Source organism: Rhipicephalus microplus, chromosome 2 (assembly GCF_043290135.1).
Source record: "Rhipicephalus microplus isolate Deutch F79 chromosome 2, USDA_Rmic, whole genome shotgun sequence".
In the NCBI taxonomy this organism is placed as follows: Eukaryota; Metazoa; Arthropoda; class Arachnida; order Ixodida; family Ixodidae; genus Rhipicephalus; species Rhipicephalus microplus.
The window spans coordinates 260,104,959-260,129,372 of NC_134701.1; the positions used below are offsets into that span (position 1 = coordinate 260,104,959).

Here is a 24,414-nt window from a genome sequence, read left to right on the forward strand (position 1 = left end):
TTCACAATACACTGGAGTAGCTGCTTGTAAGCTTTCATAAATGAGATTTCATTATTTAATTGTAAGAAACTTTGTACATTCACAAGTACTCATCTAGTAATCAAATTGTCAATGAGCCATATGTAGGCATGTTAAAGTGGCATCTAAACTGTAATATTTCCATTAACATACTAATCTGATGCTCATATTCTTTGCTTAAAGAATGTTTTATTATCAAGACAGAGCCTCTTTTTCTAAATTCTGGTACACAATATTTGTTTGCAAAATACTGCTATCCTAAAGAGGCTGTAAGCAGGAGTAGGGATTTTTTTTTTTTTGAGCAAATTGCTCAAAAGAAAAAAAAAACTACAGTGTGAGTGCACTGTTGCTGTCAAACTGCTTCAGCACCTCACCTTGGAAAAACGTGAAATGCAGCACACCAGTTGGTCCACCTGGTTGACCAACTCTTGTGCCAGCAGGTCAACAACGTCAGCGACAGGATCTTCCACTCCCACGGTGGCCACCACATCCAAAGGCAGCACCACAGAGCAACTCTTAAACGTTCCTGTGTAAGTACATCACAACATTTCCTGAGAGAGAAAGTAGTCACTAGCTGCCATTAATCGGAATCCTTGAACTTTTTTTAAAAAAAAGGGGGGGAATTTTTACGAGGGGCTTGTTTTTTTTTACTAGAGAAAACTAGGCTTGTGCAAATAGTAAGTTCAAAACCAACAGTGATTTTGGAAGAATAATTTCAATTAAAATAGTATATATTACATAATATATTTTAAAAATGGTACATTTGTCATAACCTAACTAACCTGCACCATAATTTTTTTTAAGTTGAAACAAGACCTGTGCAAATACCACTTTTTTTGGCTCAAAGAAAATGCTAACAAATGCGCAGGGTTCGACTTTCGGTAGAATGCAGTGATAGCATGTAAAATATGTCACATTTTAAAATTTATTATAACTAAACCACATGAACCGCCATAACAAACATTTAAGCTTAAATAACCTAACTAACCTGCACAATAATTTTTTTTTAATTGAAACAAGACCTGTGCAAATACCACTTTTTTTGGCTCAAAGAAAATGCTAACAAATGCGCAGAGTTCGACTTTCGGTAGAATGCAGTGATAACATGTAAAATATGTCACATTTTAAAATTTAATATGACTAAACCATATGAACCACCATAACAAACATTTAAGCTTAAAAATAATGGTCAATCGATGTAAGGGTGGATAATGTATTCAGTTAACCTTCCAGTGGGGCTTCGTGACAGAGCGGATTCTCTTTGGATAGATGCTTTCAGGCCTTAACACCCCTTCACTGCAGTGAAACCACCTTCACAAGAAGTTACGAGTGGATTAATATTTATTTGCTCTTTCATTTCAAAAGCTTCGAAATTTTCAAAATTTTAAATTCGAATCCAAGCAAATTTCGTACTGTAATATCTGTTCAAATATTGAAAGCATTGGAATATTCGCACAAGCCTAGACAGAATGAAAGAAATCAAGCAGACAACTGGGCATGGGTAAACATAGTAGATGCTAATTGTTGCATTTAAATGTAGTGCACAAATTGTGATGCAAATAGAAATGAATTGAAGGCGAAAAATCACATGTTTTGTTAGAGGGATCTGAATCCACAATCTTGGAATTACGTGGCATGATCACAAATTATACAGAGCATTCCATCGATACCTCCAAGACTACATGTCGACCTACTCTCCTCCAATAAAACTGTCAAAAGATTTCCAATCTCCCATTCAAAGTCACTTTCAGCTTACTTCTCTGGTAATGGATGACGGGTGTGCAGGATTTTCCACAAGCATCCATCGCAGGCTCCCCAGTACACTGCACCAAAACAGCAAAGCTGAGAATCCTCTGAAAAAAAAAAAAAAAATCCATGTTGTTCAGAGCCACAAAGAGTCAAGCCACAAAGAGTCAAGCCACAAAGAGTCAAGCTTATTTGGTAACATTTACTACCAGCTTCGAAGAGTATTTCAATCAAAGTTTTGTAAACTTCCTACAGTTTACATATTCCCAAGTTACTGGAGCTACAGATGGTAGCAGCAATCCTATTGGTGCCATGTGGCTGGCAACACATTGTCAAGCTATGGTGCGTTTAAAAAATTTCTGTGTCACACAAGTGTTCCCCGCACTGCATGAAAATTTCAAAGAAACTCCAAATTGACAATGATACAACTCAAAATACTTTACAGTAATTAGAATACCATAGATTGCTGTAGTGTTATCTCTAATTAATATCTGCTTGACAAGGTCAGAAGATGCCATAAGCAGCATTGTTGGCACCAGTACCCATTATTGGTCACCTGGAATTTCGTAAACAATTATGTGTTTTAATACACAGGTTAAAAACTCTCCAAAAAAAGGAACAGATTCACGAATGAAATGACATTTTCCTCTTACATGCTGCACCAAACTATTCTTGATGTTTAAGGAGCCCTGCAACACTTTTTAAGCATGGTCAGAAAACACTGTCGATAGGTAGTCGAGGCTCCCAAGAACACGTGAACGAACTGTAGCGCAGCACGCGGCCTGGAATTCACAATAAAATCTCAAACTCAGCTAAAAATGACTTCCTACTCTCTCGACAAATGATTCATTATACTCAAAAATCATTGTGTCACAGGCCCAAGTATCATACCATTGGCTTAATCGAGTATGGTAAGCTCGGGAGTAACTACGGCCGCTGCGGGAGGCTACCATGTGTACGTGCATGAATGCGCGATTGCACTCAAATTCAGCGTATTAAAAAAAGAAAAAAAAGTGTTCAAGGTCACATGGTGCACGTGACATATCTTTTTTTCCCATGCCATCTCTCCTTGCTTAGCATCCAGTGATTTTGTCACGACGAGAGGAAAGAAAAAGCTATTATACCATACGACAAATCTCCGGAGCTCCATTCATACTGGACGGGTTCTGAAAATTTTTTCGGTGGTCAAACTGTCTAGCAACATGCTTCTTTCGTGAAGTGATGCCATTGCTACAAGTGTTTCAGGGCCCCTGTAGGTGTAGCACAGGAACCTGCCATGTGATATATAGAAGGCCACACTAGCAAGCATATCATGATGGCCAAAACCCCCAAAGTATGTCAGCCAGATAACTGCTGTGTTATGTTACATTTACCCCCAATGAGAGATTTAACCTGGGCTTGCAGCACAATGAATATTTACGTACTCCAAGTTCCACGACAAAAGGTGAGAAAGGGCCATAGATTATGTGCAACAGTAAAATGCAAAAGCGCTGCCACTATTGTGCAGTCAGGATATCAACACACGTGCTCGAATCGCACATGGCGGGTTGAAAGGTCTTCAAAAGTACATGCTGAATTTTTTCATTAAAGCAGTGAAAACAAACTAGTGCCCTGCCACAATACAATTCAGTCAGCTAGGTACGTGTGTACCTGTTGCGCGAATGTTGTCGTATAACTTAACAGATCCACTGAAGGTGTGTTTCGCCTAAAAATGTTTTGAAGGCATAACTGACAGAGGACGTAGAGTTGATATGCAGGCACTAATACCAAATAAAAAGTAATCATAAGAGTAATAAGAAGAATAGGAATAAGATTTTAAGTCTTAAAACCACGATACGATTATGAGAGACACCATAGTGAAGGGCTCCGGAAATTTTGACCATCTGGTGTACTAGATGAGCACTGACATCGCACTGTAGACAGGCCTCTACTACTTCGCCTCCATCGAATTGCGACTGCCGCGGCCGGGATTGAATACGCAACCTTCAGTTCAACAGCCGAGCATCGTAACCACTCATCCACCGGGGTGGACAATAAAGAAGTCACTATTCGGTGGATGTCTCTACCTATTTCAAATTATTATACACCCCACTCATTGTCTGTGGCATGATAAGAGTAGAGCTAGAGCCATCGATGCATCTCTCTTTAAGTCTAACGAACCACTTAACTAGAGTCGTCCGCCATGCACTAAGTGCATCCTGTAGACCAAAATAAAGTTTCTTCCAGCCCCATCCAGTCAGACTGAAGTCAAGTAACAAGCACAAAACCGTCACCTGAGTGTTCTTGAGTCGACGCTGTTTGCTTCCATCACCCGACTGGTCGACCAAGTCGGAAAGTGCCTTTTCGGAAGAGTTTCGCCGCATGAGTACTTCAGTGCCATCCAACTGGAATGACAGCACTTCGGCCGCCAGGCGGCGTTTGATCCGTGATGCAGCCACTTCTAAATTCTGTTGTAGAAACTCTAACCGAAAAAAAATGAAAGAGACCGTCAGGTTATCATTCACCACGAGACAATGTAACAGTTTTTCGAGGCAGAATTCTCGCACAAAAAAAAAAAAGCTTTTTCAATCGAGCGCCAACACTATAGCTTCAATGGTAACATACATTTGGTGCTAAAGAAACGCATGTGACCTGTAACTTTAATATTGTGTTATGCCTTTAGAGTAGCAGTTACCAAGCACTACCCAAGAGCGATCAACAAGCCCAGCTTTCTGCCTTTCCTAGTTAACATTAGGAAACACAAGGAAATCAAATCGTTCCAGAATGGTCCTCGGGCTTTAAGTGAAAGCTCTAAATCAGGGGTCTTAAACATGTGGCCCGTGTAATTTGAATGCGACAGCGTTAAAGAGCTCGTTTTGCCCGATGTAGGTGTCATTGATTGTGAACAAAAAATTATCATCTTGTCCGTGACCGAAAAATAGAAAAATATGAAAATAAAAGTAAAAAATTAAAATTTCCAGGTCCAAGTATGGATCGAACCCAGGCTGTTTACATGGCAAGCAGGTGTTCTACCACACAGACATGCATCTACTCAGAAATACAGTGAAAATAAACTTCCTCTGCTAGCAAATGCAGTGAAAGTAACTTTCATGATTTACAAACACATGCACTACGGTTGCACAATATAACATGTAATATCACACTGATATTGTCTATTACAAGCATACATTGCCATCGAGCTTCAGAACATGTGATTATATCATAACTCTGTGGTTTAAAGACGGTCACCCATTACAAAAGGAACACACGTTACCACGCATATTCCTTCAAGACCATGTTGCAGGTGCATAGCAAGTTCGAAAACATTGCACGCGCATAATTGTTCGTCGTTTAAAGCATGCTACAGTTACAGAATGTAGCCATATGCAAAAGCTTTAGTGAACTTTATCGATTGCTTTGTATTAATCCGCAATTTAAACTTCTCAAGTAACATCACACAATAAAAAGTACGCATCAAGTGGTTGAAGTACGCACTAGAAACAGGATATCACTATCGCGTTCAACCCTTACAGGCGAAGCTTAAGGGTTCCCCAATTTATTTTTCTAGCAACCCGCCATGACCTGCAACTGTCTTCATCCAATATACCAATCTTCTTATTTTTCCAACAAAACGTATGCATCAAGTGGTTGAGGTACGCACTAGGAACAGGATATCACTATTGCGTTCAACCCTTACAGGCGAAGCTTAAGGGTTCCCCAATTTACTTTTCTAGCAACCCACCATGACTTGCAACTGTCTTCATTCAATATACCAATCTTTTTATTTTCTTAAGCATAAGTGTGGCATTATTTTTCTAAAGGGCCAAACGCAAAAACCAAAACTTGGCTTAATTTCATGGCAATGTAAAGCACCCTGAAGTATTTTCGACTTTTTAGAACACTTGTAATCTAAATGAGACAATTCCTGATAATAAAGTGAGCTTTAAGAGAAAACAAAAGCAGTTTCAGATAAAAAATTAGGCAAATCCTGCACCTGTCCGAGTCCAATTGAGCCAGATACATTAGATCAGCAGTGCATCAACAATAGCAATCAAAACAACAAATGCGGCCACGTCCTATTGATTTCATTTGTGTCACAGTTGCTTTCCTATCGTGATTTCATTCCTTGATAGTTTGGCACTTACTGAAGGAAATTAAGTATTAGAGAGAAACTCGAATATAAAGACTAAAAGGCTGATTTTCCTAATAGTTCTGCCATTTAGTGTCTGATTGAAGTTTATTGCTGCAGTATCATGTCCTTCTTCAACCCCAAGGTGGTACATTTAAAATATTAGACAACTAAAATGAAAATATTGGGCACCAATTCAATCTTTGAAGAAGAAGTGGTCCGAAACTGTGTGGCATAAAAGGACCCAAGAAAAAAAAGAACACCTGAAACGTTTTTTGAAAGCCTTCACTGGGTGCTGGGATTAAGAAAATTCTGCCAACAGTCTAGAACTACGTGCCCTTTGCTTGAGAAGATCACTCGCCCTACAAGTCTAGCCATACCATTTACGCCCATGCAACAAAGGATGGCACCAACAGAAGCATGACGATAGTGTTAACTTTGCCGCCAGACATTCTTATATCGTTCATTCAGGGCGATTTAGACAACTTTTATTAACTAATTTAAGCTCAAATTAAACGTTCCAATATATAAATAATAAGAGCCAAATCGCGAGTTCACGCGTGAGTATCGACGATAGTGGTCTCTATGTAGATTTTAGTCGCATTGCAGATTTGAGATATTTTGGTGACATAACCACACTAAAAAAAAAAAAAATTGGGGGCCAGGCCCAATCGTATTGTCAGTAGCAAAAAACTTCGTTTTTCTCAGTCTCAGTCAAAGTGCGCTTGGCTCTTTTAGGAAAGAGGAAAATAAAAAAAAAAACTTCACATATGTTCATGGTCTGCAAATCATGACTGACACCAAGCAATTTTTTTTCATGAGGCACCTCATACACATACCATGCCTTGAAACATAACCGTGAAACCACACTGTATTTAAGAATCAGCGTCTGTATTTCAGTCATTCTAAAGATGGGTATCGATGCATTTTTGAATCCTAATGCCAAACTGCCTTCAGAAATTATTGATATATTAGATAAGAAAAAGGCTGCCTTTGAAATGGCAATGTTAGCTGACATATCATACACATGAACTGTAAAACACTCACTAGGGTCGGGGTCTATCTCAAAAGGCATCATGAGAGAGGCACGAGCTCGAACCGTGCACGTCCCAACGTGAATGTCCGGCACCATGGTGACTGACTTGGGTTCCATGGGGCAGTCTGCTTCGAGGGAAACAAGCTGGGTTGAAACAGCCGTCTTGCTCGTGTCTGTGTGTAGAATGACGGCCACCTCAAGGTTGCTGCCCATGGCACCTTCCTGCAATAAAAACACATTTTTCCTGTGGCCTACCGCACCTTGAATGGCAATGTCAAAATGCTAAGCTGCACAGTGCAAATTCAATACAGGGCATAGAAGTGCACCAACAGAATGGGACAAGCGATAACTCTTTCTGCATTGCAAAAAGCTTTCCTACATACATATACCATACAGCCCTGCAAGTGCCCTGCCTACCATAACCACACACAAAAAAAGACATTGCCAGGTTGCAGACTAAAATTTCTTTTCATTTATTGAATAAAAGTACAGCAGTATCACTGACACAATCACTTCTTTTCTTTCTGATATGGTACACTTCCATAGGTTGTGTGTGCTCCTCAATGTGCTGCACCAAATTTCCCCCAGCAATAAATTTTCTCAAGCAATATCACAATATACTTTCCCATAGATTGAATGCACAACACAGAAACCACCAATGCTGTTTTCAATTGTATGCTATTAAACTTTAGATATACTAAACAAATTGTAATCTATAAATGAAAATATACAGTCCCCTATGGCTTGACGGAACGCAAGTTGACTGTATAACTATGACAAAAACAGACTGACGTGAGTCGAACATATAACCAATTGATTGTATTATGACAGCCGAGTAAAAATAACCTTTTATTAGTTCACAAAAGATGTAACAGATCAAGATATACATGTATATTTCTCAAAGCCAAAGCAGAAACTGGGACATTCTACGGCTTGGTAAAATACTGTTATGCAGCAATTCCAATTTGAAATTGTGTTGGTTTTTAACAAGTATATAGTATGTATAGCAGGTTCGGTATTAAGTAAGATTTCCTTTTCTTTAATTCTGTAAATTTATCACTAACCACAACAGCAAGCGGTTGATAATGGCACTAGAAATAAGTCATGGCAGTCGATGAAACACGGAAAACATAAGAGCAACTACAGGGGCTGGCTGGTGTTGCATCTTGGATAATCGCACTCTTTATTTGTTTGTGGTGGGTTCAGTCTATACCTGTATGATAAAAAGCACGATTACCCACGAAGGAAGACGTTCTTACCACAACATTGGTGGCCTAAATTTGCACTCTATTCTGCAGCTGTTTATCAAAAAATGAGGTTTTTTATTTATTTAACAGCCTCTTTTTGTATATTTGCATACGAATTTTAAAGAGTATCAAAACTGAATGTCTGTTTCACAGAACTCCAATAGGGTATTTAAAATGTCAAGAGTGAAAAGGCAATTTCACATAGATACATAGCCTGTTGCAGCAGAGGCCTGTCTCCCATTGTATCACTCGTGTGCCTGGCAGACAATAATCCTAAATGATAACGTCCCTGAGCTGTCATGAGTGAACAAAAAAAGTTTAATTAGTGTTCATTCCGAAGTGCCTTGGCAACCTATGAAAGAATGTATAAAAAAGCAAACAAGCTGTACTGCTAGCAGAAAGAGGCTATAGTTGCCAACAATGAAGCCTCTTTACCTACAATATATGACTATCATTTAGCACAGTTTGAAAACTGTCCTTTATGAACTTGGCAATGATGCCAAAGCAGTCTAAAAAAATTGACTTGACAATGCTACTAAACTGTACGCGCATGTCTAGACCTACATGAAAACAGGTAGCAAAACTTTGTAACTCACGTCTATGCCCCACTGAATAACACATCCTAAATAAACTAAATGCATTTCATTGATGTAACACATTTGATTCACCATAGTATAAAGTTGATGTGAAAAGCCAGCACTGCCAGCACTGGCTCATCTAATTCTCTGAAAGAATATCAATAGTTTTTGAGATCAGAAAAATATTTGCTGCTAATAGTATCTTCAATTTGTGTTCTAACTGCACAATAAGGTAAAACAAAATGCTGTCTCTAGGTTAATTGCCAAAGATTTCAAAGGGAGCACAAAAACAGAACACCAAGGGAAATGCACAAGACACAGTGCTGAGCTCACAACTGTTTCATTACATCGAACACAAGGCCTTTTTAAAGCATGGATCAAGAAGGAGATACATAAATACTTAGCACATGTGCCTTCTCAACAGCTTCTTTACCGTGTCTTATCTTTGTCTAGCGTAACTTCCATGGCTTGTTTGTCTTTATCTTATTTGTTATTTGATTTTGGATGTCATACTTGTGGTTATATATCTTTCTAGTTTCACTTTTTATATCTTAAGCATGCTTGAGGTTTTAAGATTTTTGACTATGTGCTCACCACTGATTGTTTGTCCTTTTCGAAAGCTTCTTGCCACGAGGCCTTTTCATTGCTTTCTTTCATAAAACAATTTTTTCGTTGCTTTGATGCACACCGTAAAAAGTTCTCGTAGTCAAACTAATAAAACAATTTTGAGTTCGGTGGTGTGTCTGCGCGTCATCCTCAATATTCTGTTTTTTTTTTTTTTGTGCTGTTAAAATTTTTAAATATGAAACAACTCATCAAAGCAACTGTTTTAGCTATGTTAATAACACAACAACACAAGTTCTTCATTTTTACAAGTCCATTTCTGATCTGTCATGCAACCTTGTATATGCCATTATTCTTTTTTTTTTTTTCTTGCAAGTGCCTCCCATTGTTACAATATCCTATATTTTGAAGCAGTTTCTGTGTTGCATACTTTTCTTGTGTGCAGTCCCACATTGCTAATAAACATGCATGTGTATTTTTACTGCATTTCTCAGGGCCCAAGACAACTTCAGACCAATTCATAGCAGCCTGCGGTTCAGGGTTCATCTGTTTATTTCGACTGTAATGAGCAGAGCAACGGATATGCACACATGTACGCTTAAAAGGCTTCTAAACCACATTCAAAGGCGAGACAGTAGCTTATTTCATCCTGGCATCACGTGAACAAGCTGCCGGCATTACAAATTGTGCCGCAATGATAGGAAACACTGAGAGAGAATAACGCACTCGCTCTTCACATTATCAGAGGTTCCTTGGGGCCCTTTAAGCTTTGCAATGCTCGTAACAGTATTTCTAAACAAATGAAAAACTTAACATCTGATCTGCACAGCAAATGCAGTTGTCTCTTTGTAAATCAAAACATGAGTGTCGTTAGCTGTCAGTGGTTCATATGCAAGCCATAGAGGTGATGTTCTAATGGAGGTGCATTGTAGGAACTTATGCCAAATTAGACATAGATGTAGTTTAAAGACCTCCAGATGATTGAAATGCAGGTGCTTCTACAATGGAATTTCTACCAACCCTCTGTGAAGCAATCAAGCAGCATGTGTTTCTAAAAAGTCTTTTCCGTTTCATTATGCAGTGTCTAACAAAGAAATGAGTGTCCTCTATCAATTCACCCTTTTTCATTCATGAAGGTGTTGGGTGACTTTGTTTGAGTACCCTAAAGGTCACAGAGGGCATGGGTTAAATGATTGCTGCAACAGTACAACAGCAGTCAACACCAAGCAGGCTAATCAATGACGGAAAAAAAACACCTTTAAGTCACACCTGCTGGTACTTGAGAAGAAATGGTTGGCAGAGTTCGTAAACCTCGTTGTCAGAGAGGCTACTCGAGAGGCAGAACACTCCAACCACGGAGTAGCCGAATGACTGCACAACTCCATCGTTCTGCACAGCACAACCTACGCACTGGATGCCTCTTTTAGAGATGTGGCCGAATACGTAGCCGAGCGTCGGAGTTGAGCTGAGCGAGTGCTTTAGAAGTCTCTGCAAGTGACAAAAAAAAAAAGCAATTTTCGATGCTATAATGGTCAATGCACGCTTAAAATATTTCAAACATATATGTTTAGCCTAAGGACACAGATGTTTCTTAAGGGGTTAACGCTACTAAATGGCAGCTTTGACAAAGCTTTCACTTCCATGCTAAACAGACAGGGCATGCAAACACGGACGCAAGAGAGAAGTCAAAACACCACAAACGCCAAGAGGCTTTCTCTTGTGTTCGTGTTTGCACGGCCCATATTTTTAACATCAATACTTATTAAATGGCAAGTTGTTTCAACCTTTTACTGTCTGCCTCTTTCCTTGAACGTGGGAAATAGTCGCGTTTAGCGCTAGAATACCTAGAAATTGGCAAATGTTAAGTAAGGATTACGCTAATAAAAAAAATGCTGAGCCATGCAATTAAACTGAAATATTCAATTACTCTGATTGCTTAGACGTTTGGCGTGCTACGCATAAAACGAATCCGGCGCGCTCAGTTTCGGACCAACACACGCGCCACACGAGGCTATCAGGTTGCGCAAGCGTGCCAGATTTCTTTTTCATAACGGCAGCATGGTGGTGGCTGCTGGAAAGGGTGATCATATACTTGACACAGCAGCTCCGAGATGAACACGTCGCAAGCGGGGGGCATCGCTGTCCTCGAGGCGGAAGTCTCGCCAGTCGTTCTTTCGAATCTGAGGTTTGTCTTGTCCAGTCTTTAGTCACAATCAAAATATTGCGGACAACGAGACTTTGAAGATGAGGCTGCTGTTCATCAAGGCAGCAGCATGACAACAATTCGCGTTAGTGCACAGCTGTTCACGTCGATCAGATACTTCAGAGCTCAAAGCCAGTTCAAGATCGCCCACAGTCGACCTGCGTTGGATCTGACGTGGACCTGATTACGCGCTTCACGCTTTAAGCTCGTTAACCAGCTCTACCGTAAACCATTACACAAACTGTGGCGTATGAAACTTTTAAAATTTAGATTTATTTCAACGTTGTTTAAGTTGTTATGAGAAGTTTACCGTCAAATGATTTAACTAGTTAGCGCTTATCATCATCAATGCAGTTTGTGGTCGATTGCGGCGCCTTATGTCGACATTTCCTCAAACTTTTTACGCGTCTCCTTCCTCCGTGGTGGTAGGTGTTCTCCGTCTCCATCACCACAACCTCCTTGCTTGCGGTGGCCCGTGCGATTTGAGGCGAGGAATATTCCTTTGATATTTGAACATTGCGTGGCGGTGACGAAGCGTTGGGGAATGCCGTGGTTCCAGAGCTGAAATGCAGCCAACCGGCAAGAAGGGGTGAGTGTCCTGTCGCGGCGAATGTCTCGCGCCCTGATCTGCTCGTGACGGGACGCACAAGAGTTGGCAGTTTGCATCTTTCGACATGCGGACAAGTTCATTTTCATTGATGTGCGTGAGTTGACGTTACACTTCATTCGGCGACATCGGGGCACGCTGGTGCGTACGCGCGCTGACTTCCCTGCTTGCACAGGAGTTATTGAATGTCACTGATAGCTTTGGTAATCCTGCGAGGTTGGGAACTCGGTTGCTGATCGGTGACCACACGCGTTTTTGACGTCTATGCGTCAGCCTTTGCGCGCGATCTTGGATACTGCTGGAGGAACATATTGCCCGCGCTTCCCCAGAACGCTCACAAGAATTCCAAGATGTGTCTCTGCGATTATGTCACTCTCGCTTGACAAAGATGAAAAGATGACCAGTGCGGTGTGTGTATTGACCTTCAACAGCTGTGTCGTCGGCGATCCGTTAAGAGAGCTCACGAGCGTACTACGCGGGCGTTTTGAGCAAGGATGAGAACTTCCTTTTTGAGCGTCCCTCCACCCACTACGCTTCTCGGCTGGGCGTGCGTTTCACTTCTCGGTGCGTATAAATGAAGCCGCCGGTCTTTGGCCGCTTCGGAGAAACCACGCAGGCGCGCTGAGCGATTCTCCGAGCTCGGCAGTGCTCGCGCTGTCTGGCGACGGTCCAACTCTCGTGTTACCGGCCGCCGATTGTTGTCTAGCGCACGCCGAGTTTTGTCGCTTGAAAGCGTGCGCACATTCAGTGTCCCTAATGCAAACGCATCTGACCCACTTCATGAACGTCGCCTCTGCTGGATTTCCGTATTTGCTCCGTTGAGGATACTTTCGGACGAATAAAGTTATAAAAGTTGAAATACCTACGGACAGATTAAAAATTTAAAAGGTTGAAAGGTATTCGGTATATTTTGACCGGAATCTCTCTGTACCACTGGTAGAAACTTTTTTTTTTTAACTTTCACCAATGACATCTCCATAAGCACGCCTATTCTTCGCGAGCCGGACGGAAGTTCTGTGTGTGTATTCCGTGTTTCCCTGTTGGGCGCTCGTTCGCTGCGCGCGCGTCGTTTACTTTGGCTGCGCACGTAACAACGGCCCGTTATCGGCGGCGCGCAAGCTTTCATCGATGAAACGTCCTTGCGAGCGGCGCAGCGTCTGCGGGTGAAAGCGTTCAGCCGCGCCTCTCGCTCAAGAAGAGTCGGCCTTGTTTCTCTGTGGGAGCGGCGTGACCCAAACGCAGTCGCCACCCGATTGCGACCTTGCCCACCCAACGTGCTTGCGTCTGACTCACTGGTCGCCCTCCCTTCCACTCACGCACTGATGGCTTCGTCGTGAGCGCCCTCGCATCCTCCGCCGGCCACTAATGCACGGTTGGGTTCGAAATGCGCGAGCCAACTGAAAAAGCCTGGGTAATCCCCTCGCCTCAACCATTCGCGCTTAAGCAATCGCACTCGCGCGCCCATGTGCCCCAAATGAGGAAACATGCGGACACCGTGCAGCCCAGATTGTTTTAGCATTCACACGGGTTGCGGACCTGTATTAGCTTTTTTGTAAGTTTTTGGAAGTGAAACAAATACGTATGGTATTTATGTCAGGATCATTTTTTTTTTATTGACACCCCGTGCATATGCCCTCGTAGCCATTCAGAATATGTCACGTGTAATTTTCACCAACCATTGTTCATTTAAACCTGCCATGATTTCGATTTACAGCTTTGTCCACCTTCTGTCTTCATAAATTCGACAGGTCCCACATACTTTGGGAATCGATGTTATGTGAAGCATACGGATGGAAGGTGACTGTGTTGTAACTTTTTTATCGGCCGAAATGTTATGAAGTAGCACTTAATAAATGTACAGTGGCGGTCAAAATTTCGCGGACCACGGGAGCACGTGTTAAACAGCTACGCGACGCAGTCTGACGGGGCTGCCTGCGAAGCTTGAGAGCGCGGACTGCGCAAGCGCTCCCCTTTTTTACGTGTCGGCCCGCTTGTTCGCTCTCTTCAACAGCGTGCGCACCGGAAGAATACTTTATTTTGCCACGAAGAGTGCTAGGGTTCAATTCCTTACCAACATGCCCAACTTTATACTCTACTCTACTCTTCAACAGTGTGCGCACCGGAAGAATATTTTATTTTGCCATGCAGAGTGCTAGGGTTCAATTCCTTACCAACATACCCAACTTTAAACTCTTTATACTCTGTTGTCTTACCAACATGCCCAACTTTATACTCTATTCAATTCCTGTTGGTACCCTGAAATATATTCTTTGCATTCGTCTGGTCAATGCTGCCGATGTCAGCTTTTTTTTAACGCTCACACGTTAAAATTACTTGTGTGTTCTCGCCGTTCCTGGTTAGCTATAACTGCCAATCACCTGTTGCACATACCCTCATACCAGTGGCACATACCCGCCTGTGGGTATGTGCTACTGCCTGGCGGAAACTGTTTGACGTACGCAACGTGATCTTGACACTATTTGTCATAACCAGCCAGTCGTATTCGTAAACCATCTTACCCTCCCATAGTATTTTTGGTTCACCTCCAAGTTAAGGGAGTAATCACAGCAGCACCTAGACATAGGCTGCTAGACGGACAGACGCCTAATGTGCCTGCAGTATGCAAAGAAATGCTTCACATTTAAAATGCAGCGGCCATGACTGGCTAACCCAACCGAGCCAACTGTTGACACATGAGGGAGCTAACTGCATGTATTTCATAACAGGTGCTGAAACTTTGAGACTAAAGTATTGTTTTGTTTTTTTACCGTATTGACCTTTACGCCCCTTCCAGAATGTAATGTGGTATGTTGTGATGATTATATTGCTTGACATCTTGACTGCAAACAATGGACTCGAGTGGTGATTTGGGTTCTATGCATGTTACAGGTGCCTATATTGCAGAAGAGTTGAAGGGGGGCGGCTAATTGATTTAGATTCGTTATCACAACTTGGTAGTCCAAACAAACAGGACAAAGGACACAGACAAGTGCAGACCTGAACTTGTGTTTAATCGTAGCAGAAATATATATCCTGTGTCCTGTTTGTTTGCGCTACCAAGTTGTGATAATAAAGGTGTCTATATATTGCTACGTGCTTCTATGATTGAGCGAGTTGAAAGTTTAGTCCCCGTGTTGTCGTCCCTCCCACTGTCTGCGCCTTCTGTTTGTGGCCAAGATGTCAAGCAGCAAGCACCAACTAGGCCAAACTCGAAAGTTCTTCTGAGCCATTATATTGTCTGCCACGGAGATTAACTCTCTAGCATGGTTTCTTAGGTAATTAATTCTATTCTGGGTTGAAAGTGTGTAACATTGTTTTCGCTAGCATTGGCAGATATTGGCAAGAGAGGCCACCACTCTAAAAGATGGAGTCAAGGACATATCTATGCACCCTTATAGCAGTCTGTGAAGTGCTATTTGGTGACGTTCTGCAGAAACAATACCCAGATCATTAGATTAGGTTAGATGCTGGAAAATTTTTGCATTGGTATAAAAGAAAAGAGGAGGATATATCGAGGGTTTGTTAAGCACAACCTAATGAAATCAATAAGCAATAAAGCTAAGGAGAGTATAGGGGACATTATTTGTACCTTTTAGCTGTGGTATAATATTTGTGGCATACATAGGAAAGAAACACAGTGGATGAAAAATGAAGTTGTTGCAGGTAGGGAACAAACCTACAACCTTTGGATAATGTGCATGATGCTCTACCGATTGAGCAATAGCAGCAGTTGCTTTCTCATACACTGTATTGGGTATTTATGCTCATGTAACCCTGGGAATGTTTGCCAGCACTGCTTGAAGCCATGATGGTGTGTGTGAAACGCATTTTTCTTGCCAGGTAGTGACGCATAGCACGTGATTTTATTACGTTGTTGTTCTATTACTGTACATAGTACTGCAATGCTTAGCTGTAGTAATAATGGTGCCCACAGTTGCTGGTGAGCCCAAGATGGCCACAGCAGCCGAGCGGCCCCCGTCCTTTGGCGAAGAGGTGCCCCGGCATTCCCGGCTCTGGTTGCCGCCCGTGCCTCGGCGCCGATCCGAAGCCAACGGTGTGGCATCGCCCTCAGCGATGAGAACCAGCCTGCAAAAGTTGTCTGAGGGGAGGAAAGCACGGCGCCTCACCTTCTTCCGCAATGGGGACCGCTTTGACAAGGGCCTGGTGTATGCGCTCTCACTGGAGAAAGTACGCACATTTGAAGCCCTTCTGGAAGATCTCACACGCATAATGGTGGACTTGCCCATGGTGAGTGAAAAGCATATGAAGTTCTGCTTACATGAAAGTCTAAAGTGAAGTTATGCAAGCATCTTGCTTTCCAAATGCCGTCCACGTTAATGGTACAGTTTTTTACGGTGCTTAGCTGCTGACTTGAAAGTTGTGTGTTTGATCTCGGCTGCGGCAGCTGCATTTCAATGCAAGGTGAAATGCTAGAGCTCCGTGTTCTGTGTATTGACAGCGAATGTTAAAAAACGCCAGATAGTCAAAAGTTCCAGAGGCTTCCACTACAATTTGCCTCTTAATTATACCGTGGCTTCGCTTCCTCTTGCCCCGCCGGGCTTTAAGCACCCACCCTGCCTAACTGCCTACTGAGGTCAGATGATGAACGCGTAGTGCCCGGAAGATGATGAAAGTAAGTGTGCATTTCGAAGGCAAGATGTTGGTGCAGTCTCACCCTTGCTGGATCACATGTCTCACAATGCGAATAGGTTGATGTCAGTTTGAGTTGCAGAAGAATAGGTAAGTTAGAAAGGACCTCAGACTGAAAAGTAGCAAACAGCACACCTTCAAAGTTTCCACACTAGTGCTCTGTAATGTGATGCCGCTTGAAATCTACGTTTGGCTCTTTTTAGTTGTTTACTTGTAAAGCATCGTGACATTGCATTGAAATGCTAGTTGTAACTATGCAGTTTTGTAGTTTTTCTGCATGAAAATTTGCCAGGTATGAGAAGACACTGTGACAGAGTTCATGCCGGTCTTTGAAATCCTTGAAGACACTTGAATTTAAAAGGTTTGTTTTAAAGGCCTTGAAAGTGCTGTAATTTTCATGAATCCTTGAAAATCCTTGAATTTCTTTTTTTTTTTCTTAATAAACATTGTCGCACATTTGACATCCCATTATTTGTGATGCCATAAATGTAGCAGGTGGGATATGTAATATGTTCATTACAAAAGAATTAAGAACATTGGTAGCTTCTGCATGGAATTAACACTCTGCATTTTTGTAAACTCAGAAAAGGCAGGAGCAGGAGGATGAGAAACAGAAAAAGTCATGTTGCATTGATGAAGAGGTTGAAATGCTTACAAGAAGAAAAAATAAAATAAAAACCTAGAAGCCGCTGTTACGGAATTAACAGCTACAGCAGACTCATATGCAGAAAAGGCAAAGACAACTATGACCTGATGTGCATCACAAAGTCAGACAGTCTTAAAAATACTGCCAATACCAAGCAGTAGGACATAGTGGATATTGATATGAATATTAAGAAAAAGCACTTGGCATTGCGTATAACTGTTGTTTAGTTTTTCTTATATGAATACAAGTTTGCAACTTGTGTCATACTGAAAATGATTACCCATGCAACTTTAAGAAACTGTGATTGAAAATTGTTTAGAAATAAAATGTTGTTGGAGCAATGTTTTTGACGTCTGCTCCAGTGGTATTATTCCTTTTCGATGAATTTTAGTTATTTCAAGCCTCCATCCTTTCCTGAGCATGCTTTAGTCTGGTTTTTTACAAACAGTGTGGTCCTTAAAAATTCACACGCAGAGCTTTGAAAGTCCTTGAAAACCCTTGAAGTTTAGTCATGTAAACAAGCATGAGCCCTGTGCACTATCTGTACTATTAACTTAATGGCATAGATGTTGCAATTTTCAGCTGTGAAATTCAAAAAGTTGAAGTCACAAAAGAAGCAAAATTTTTTCCTAGGGGGCTCGTGTTTTTTTCTTTTTTTGTCAAACAACTCAAACCAAAGAGAGCAAAGGGAACATCTTTTGCTGTTTTTATTGAAATATCAATTATTATATGGGCACTCTTAGTGGATTTTCTTATTGGAGTGATATCCTGTGTATAAAAAGAAGGCACAAAGAAAAAAATTAATGAGAAGAGAAACAATTTCGATGTGCTCGATTGGAGATGGAACCAGTGACCCTTTGATCTGTATTTTGCCGCATTAAACAACTCTACTATGTGCCATGCATCTGCCAGCATAATAACAGCGAGCTATTCATGTACACCATTTACTGCTGGTGATACACAGATCTTGGAGGAGCTTGAGCGAGTTTACCACACAACGCTACTACATCTTGTTTCAATTTGTAAACTGCCCTTCTAACCCTCATGATAAAGTGACCCCCTCTCTGTACCCACTCGCAATGTGAATTGAGGAAAAAAAAAAAACAGACGTGGGGCACACCTTGCATCAGAGGCCACCATGCCGCAGGAGGCACAAAGGAGATGCTCCATGCGCTGCAGTTTAAAAAAATATATAATGATGTAAGAGCGCGAGGTTCTGCATAGTCTGCACTTGCAGTACCCTACACAAAGACGTAACTTCTGTGATATTTGTTAGTTCGTGCTCCTCCTTTGTGTACCTGTGTATTCTTTTATGGCATCCTTTCTTTTTGTGCTTCAGCAGCACGTTGCAAGTTTTGCACTGCTTGTCATTCTGTATGAGGCATTCCAATTTCTTGATGTTGCATTCATTGCTTTGCCTTATCAGTGAAACTGTGACTTTTAGGGGCGAAGCTCCTTATGGCGTTGCTTGGGCGTCCCTCGTATGTAACCACCAGTGGCACATACCCGAAATAGGTATAACACTTGACCTCCAAGGTGGTGCCAGTGAGAGATTTCTTCTGTGCGTTGTTTAACAATAAAAAATAGTGCTCAATGTACATGCCAATGGCTGCTAATGGGGAATGAGAGACATGAGCATTCGGCTTTTAGTCAACGCGCACGCTGCGATCCCCATTAGCAGCCATTGGCATGTACATTGAGCACTATCGGACAAGAAAGGGATGCTACATTATACTCGCTGGGTGTAACCTCCTTAGCTTTAGAAAGGTTTAGCGAGCGTTGAGCCGCAGTGCCATGAATACAATGAACTTGTATATACCATGAATGAACTCAAGGTGGTTAAAAATGAGAAGTAGATACGAAGCGCAAGCCGTAAGAAATTAAAAGCTGAATCCTCCTGTCTCTCATTTCTCATTAGCAGCCATTGGCGTGTAAATTGAGCCCTATCTGACAGGGAAAGGTTGCTACTTTATACTCGCTGGGCGTAACCTCCTTGGTTTTCGAAAGGTTTAGCGAGCGTTTGGTCGCAGTGCCATGAATACAGTGAACTAGAATATACCATGAACTCGAGGTGGTTAAAGGTGGGAAGTGGACCCAAAGCGCAGGCCGTAAGAAAGTGTGCGTGTGCCACCTCTCGTTTAGTCCTTGGAATGTCCGCTGGATGGCGGTGCTTCTATATGGGGAATATATGATAAAAAGATGCGAGATGGTGGGACTTGGAGTGTTGAATAGATGAACAAACGGACACACAAACAGATGCATGGATGGACGCATGAACGGACGCAGGGGCGGATGCATGAAAGAACGCAGGGACGGGCGCACAAACAGACGCATGGACGGTCACACAGATGGACGCATGGACGGACGAATGCTTCGCCCCACTCTCCATCATTCACTCCGTGGATATGCTGCCATTTGTTCTTAAAAAACAAAAGTTGAAAGAAGTTAAAGTGGACAACGAAGCACTCTTTCTCTCTGTGTGATCCAAACCCACAAATTTTAAATTACGTGCCTGATACTCTACCAATTGAGCTACGATAGAAGGCACTTCCTCATACACTTTGCTTGGCACTTTTGTGCGTGTGATCACTGGGAGTGTCAGCCAAGTCATATTTGGTCAAGGCGGCAAGCGTACCACACACGCTGTATGCTAAATAACCTCGAGATTCTACGCGTGTGCTGTTTTTAACCTCTTTTTTATTTCGTTTATCATACCCTCGGGGCCCTAGGCAGTAAATAGAGGAGTGGTACATATAAAATGTATCATAATAAAAAGTACAGTGTGTAATATCAATAAAAGTACATGAATTGAATCACACGTTTCTTTGTAAACAATTTTAGCGGCAGGTTAACGGGCAATCTTAGGTCTACTATGTTAGTGGAGGTTTCATAAATATGGTGGTTATCAGTAATACATACAATATCAGCAGTGAAGTGGTTTCATTTTCTAGATATATGAGGAAAAATGTGCTGGTGAAAAATGTTTCATGTTAGATTGAGAAGTTCCAGCTTTGTGCGTGTCTTGATGTGTCCAATCGTCTGTCGCAGGGCGTACGGTTCATATTTTCGGGAGATGGGCGAGAGAAGGTGTCCCAGCTTGAACACTTGTGCGAGGGCTGCGTCTATGTGTGCTCCTCAACGGACCACTTTGTAAGACTTCCATACGGGCGTCAGGAGCCGCCTCGTCCCCACTGGACCCTTGGTCGCAGTACCCGAGGCATTCCTGGGACTCCATCCTCCTCACCTACCACGCATCACAACACTTTGCCCGCTCACCACGGCTTTGTTCGGCCCAAGCTCATTACAGTGAGTGCAGGTTCCCAAGTGCAGCATTGATATAAAGCTATACACTGAGCACAAAACTATGCTGACCTTATTTGGACTTAGTGTTGTATGGAAGCTGTCTTAGTCTACCCTCTCTGTAGTGTTGTATGGAAGCTGTCTTAGTCTACCCTCTGCTGCCGTTGTCATCACAGTACACTCAAACCTCGATATAACGAATTCGGATATAACGAATTATTGGTTATAACAAAGTAAGTGACTAATAGCTTTGTCATATACACAGTGTTACTAATAATTGTTTATAAGAAATTTTTGGATATAAAGAAGTATTTTCGTGGCAGATGTGACTTTGTTATAATGAGGTTTGAGTGTAGTAGTAGTGGTGGTGGCCATGACACAGGTCACATGATCAGTGGGGGAGCGATAAAGAAATTAAGTGAAGTGATGGCGATAATGCTAAATGTTAATGCCATATGATATGGTGGCGCTGCTTGTGTTCCGGATTAGCCACTACAGTAAAACACGTTTTGAGTTAGTTGTCGCGTAGAATGGGCTGCAGTTACACTGGAATGCCAAGTTCTCTCGAGAATTCCAGCTCTGCTGTGAATGAGCATATTGTCTAGCAGTATTAACACAGCATGGCTAAACGTTAAGAACAAAGAAACAACAAACAATCCCCTAGTGAATATTTTGCTGGAACTTAAAGGGATCCTGCAACACTTTCCTAAATAGCCATGGAATGAATTCACTAAAGGAGCTTAATGCTTCATGAATTCACTGCCGCAAAAATTTTCAGAATCCATCCAGTACTAGCAGAGTGACAAAGGTTTGTCGCACCCTGTAATCGCATTCTCCTGTCCCGAAAAAAAGCACTGAGAACTAAGCAGAAAGGGATGACACAGGGGAAGAAAATGTACAATAGCTCCTTCAACTATCAAAGATGAGTGATGTGCAACAAAGAAACTGAGCGGCGTAACGTTTTTCTTGCATTGCCGAATTTATTTTCTCATACCGAAAAATTTTTCATAAAATTTGCCCCGCATAATAAACACACCTTCAACTTTGCTACGATTTTTCAAGAAAAAACGTGCGTTCATTACGCGAGTAAATACGGTATGCCTGATGACAGGGGTGACAGCTTCATCATCAAACGGTCTTTCACGGTAAGAAACTTGCTGGAATTTTTCAGTTAGAGAATTAGAAGTAGAGCGTCAAGAGTGCTGTGCAATCTATGCACGAGGGCTCTGAGAGATTTGCTGCGCTGGTAGATTTAAATGTGACAATTCAAAGCAATGTAATACATGTACTCGAACGTTTACAATTAAAGCTAAGTAATACATGTACTTGAACGTTTACATCGAAGCCACTTCACCGGGTAATGTGTTGCATTTATTTCAAGCGGCTGTACATACCAGTCATTGCACTAAATGTCTTGAATATCGGATTTCAATCTGTGAGCACTGAACATTGGTGTAATGATCAAGGTGTTGGCTAATATAAGATTGCTGTTGGGTTTTTTTTCTAATGTTCAGTACTGTTTACCTTTGACAACTTGATATTTATTTTTCACTATGCTCAAAACATCTGTCAAGCTTGAAATATGACACTTCTGTTAATTATGAATTTATTTTTGTTTTGGCAGCTGAAGAACATTTTCACTTGTAAGATAATCCATAGATGGCACACAGACTGTACGCTGTGCCAATCCCACTCATAGAAAAGGAAGCTGGCTCTTCCCGCAACGACATAACATTGCTGTCGGGTAGCTCCACTGCAAGAAAGCTGGCGTCATCTGTCGAACTAAGCCGAAATAAACGTGGCCTGCTCATAAAAAGAAGCCATATTATGGGAGTCGCGAGAGCTGTGCAGTAATGTTAACATGGGGACAAAAGCCGTGTGCATTCCAAGTCTGTTATTGTTGTCATAAAAAAACCTAACCTCCTTTTACTGGAATGTTCAGCTGATCTTGAAAGCGGGCAGGAAACGCAATTTCCCCTCAAATATCCTTGGCTTCTTTCCGGTCACATTATAAGAAGTTTAATATAACACTTTTGAGTTGATTATAAAGGGTTTCTAGATACATGCAAAGCTTGACAACAGCTTGGACGGGTTGCTCTGTCTTTGTTGTTTTGATTTTTGCATGATTGTTGAGCTACTCATATTGATCACTTTTTTATTCAAATTTTTACTGATAAGGTTTAATCATTCCTTAAAAGCTTGTGTGGGCGTGGTTTGCAGGTTATTCGCAATGGAGTACGTCCAAGAAAAGCAGTAAGGGTGCTGCTGAATCACAAAACAGCCCGGTCGTTTGAGCAGGTGCTTGACGATGTTACGAAAGTGATCAAGCTTGACTCCGGTGCCGTGCGCAAAGTTTTCACTCTTACAGGAAAACCGGTGAGTCCTTTTTATGTTGTAGTTGAAGTAAAAAACATATTACCGGATACTTAGCGTTGTCTGCAGGTTAGTTTTTGGTATCTAAATTGCCACTGATACAGTCGACTCTTATTAAACGGAACTCGAAGGGGATCCATAAAACTGTTCCATTTATCAAACGTTTCATTTAAGCAAAGTACATTTATTTAGTGAACCAAGACCTTTATTCAAATCGCACAAACCTCACCTTACTCATGAGGATGAGTAGCAGAAAAAAAGAAGTGAAGAGTGGTTTGTTTGGCAAGCTTGAGTTGTTTTTCCATAAGGTACGCACCTACGCCTGATAAACTAGCTAGAAATTCTGTACAAGCCTCATGCTCAATATAGCGCTGCAATAGTTCAACAGCCTCTTTAGCTGATCGGTCTGGTGGCACCACTGCACTGGCAGTATTGTCATCACATTCATCGCTGGAAGGTTTATCCTCATCTTGCACTTCGGCAATCATTTTCTTGACAGTCTCTTCACGACAGGTACGAACGTTTTCATGGAGGAAAAACTGCATTCGAAGTAAAAACTGAAATTCCTCCATCAGGCCCATGTAACATGGTTTCTGTGGAAGTAGAAGGAGTACGAGTCGATGCTTTTGTGGACACAGGTGCGACATTGATTATGATGATTATGATAATGCATATATGACAAGCGCATAATGAATGTCCATACTAACATCGTGATTCACCGCACTTAGCCGCACAAATAGGCCTAACTAACACACAACTGACTCGCCGACTCGTCTCTTACAGCCACCACAAGCGAGAATGGCTACTAAATTGGCTTGTCTCGAGGTGTTGTCATGGTTGTGAGACTATCTTTGGCCTGAGCGAGTCTATTCTGTGTTTAGAGTTTGTGCCGTTTAACCGTAGGTGACCAATAAGTGCTGCTTCGATTAACCGATGAATTTTATTGCGCAACACATAGAAATCCAGCCACGTGAGCCCGTTTAGTTCCGTTTATGAGGCATTTTTGTTTAAGCGAGTTTCGTTTATTGGGAGTCCACTGTATTAGTTGTCAACCAGTGATGCTCGTCCTTACAACTGCTTTTTTAAGAAACATACTGTAGCCACTGCCGGGCGATGGCAGTTTCGTTCCAGAATCAAATCGTAGTGGAAACATGTCGTGCACCTCAGTTTATGTGTGCCTTGCTTGCAAAGTTCTAGAGCCTGCAATTTTAGTCATTTGAAGAATAGACGGGGACAAATTGACCTGGCTTTACAAGCATTGAAGTGCTACGTGCAATAATGAAAGTGCCGATTTCTTAGTGCGTGTCACCAGAGTCCTGATGTGATGAATAATAATCA

The 24,414-nt window shown here is 41.8% G+C and overlaps 2 protein-coding genes across 6 annotated transcripts in view; one reads left to right on the forward strand and one right to left on the reverse strand.

The window, feature by feature from the left end:
* Ufsp2 (UFM1 specific peptidase 2) overlaps window positions 1-11,615 on the reverse strand; it is a 30,782-nt gene extending 19,167 nt beyond the window's left edge. The window contains exons 1-6 of the mRNA XM_037421108.2: window positions 11,390-11,615; window positions 10,567-10,785; window positions 6,920-7,130; window positions 4,038-4,225; window positions 1,775-1,871; window positions 393-544 (exon numbers count right to left, since the gene is read on the reverse strand). Coding sequence (XP_037277005.2) covers window positions 393-544; window positions 1,775-1,871; window positions 4,038-4,225; window positions 6,920-7,130; window positions 10,567-10,785; window positions 11,390-11,434 — 912 coding nt within the window. The 5' untranslated portion in view covers window positions 11,435-11,615. The remainder of the gene's footprint in view (window positions 1-392; window positions 545-1,774; window positions 1,872-4,037; window positions 4,226-6,919; window positions 7,131-10,566; window positions 10,786-11,389) is intronic.
* A 300-nt stretch (window positions 11,616-11,915) lies between these two features.
* LOC119170075 (serine/threonine-protein kinase DCLK1) overlaps window positions 11,916-24,414 on the forward strand; it is a 31,226-nt gene continuing 18,727 nt past the window's right edge. For 2 of the 5 annotated variants that reach the window (XM_037421109.2, XM_075880497.1), the window contains exons 1-4: window positions 11,950-12,089; window positions 16,042-16,355; window positions 20,452-20,709; window positions 22,924-23,079. In XM_037421109.2, the coding sequence (XP_037277006.2) occupies window positions 16,059-16,355; window positions 20,452-20,709; window positions 22,924-23,079 (711 nt within the window). In that variant the 5' untranslated portion in view covers window positions 11,950-12,089; window positions 16,042-16,058. Of the gene's footprint in view, window positions 12,201-13,393; window positions 13,519-16,041; window positions 16,356-20,451; window positions 20,710-22,923; window positions 23,080-24,414 lie in introns of those variants that run through there. The other 3 variants (XM_075880502.1, XM_075880509.1, XM_075880514.1) reach the window with 3 other exon arrangements.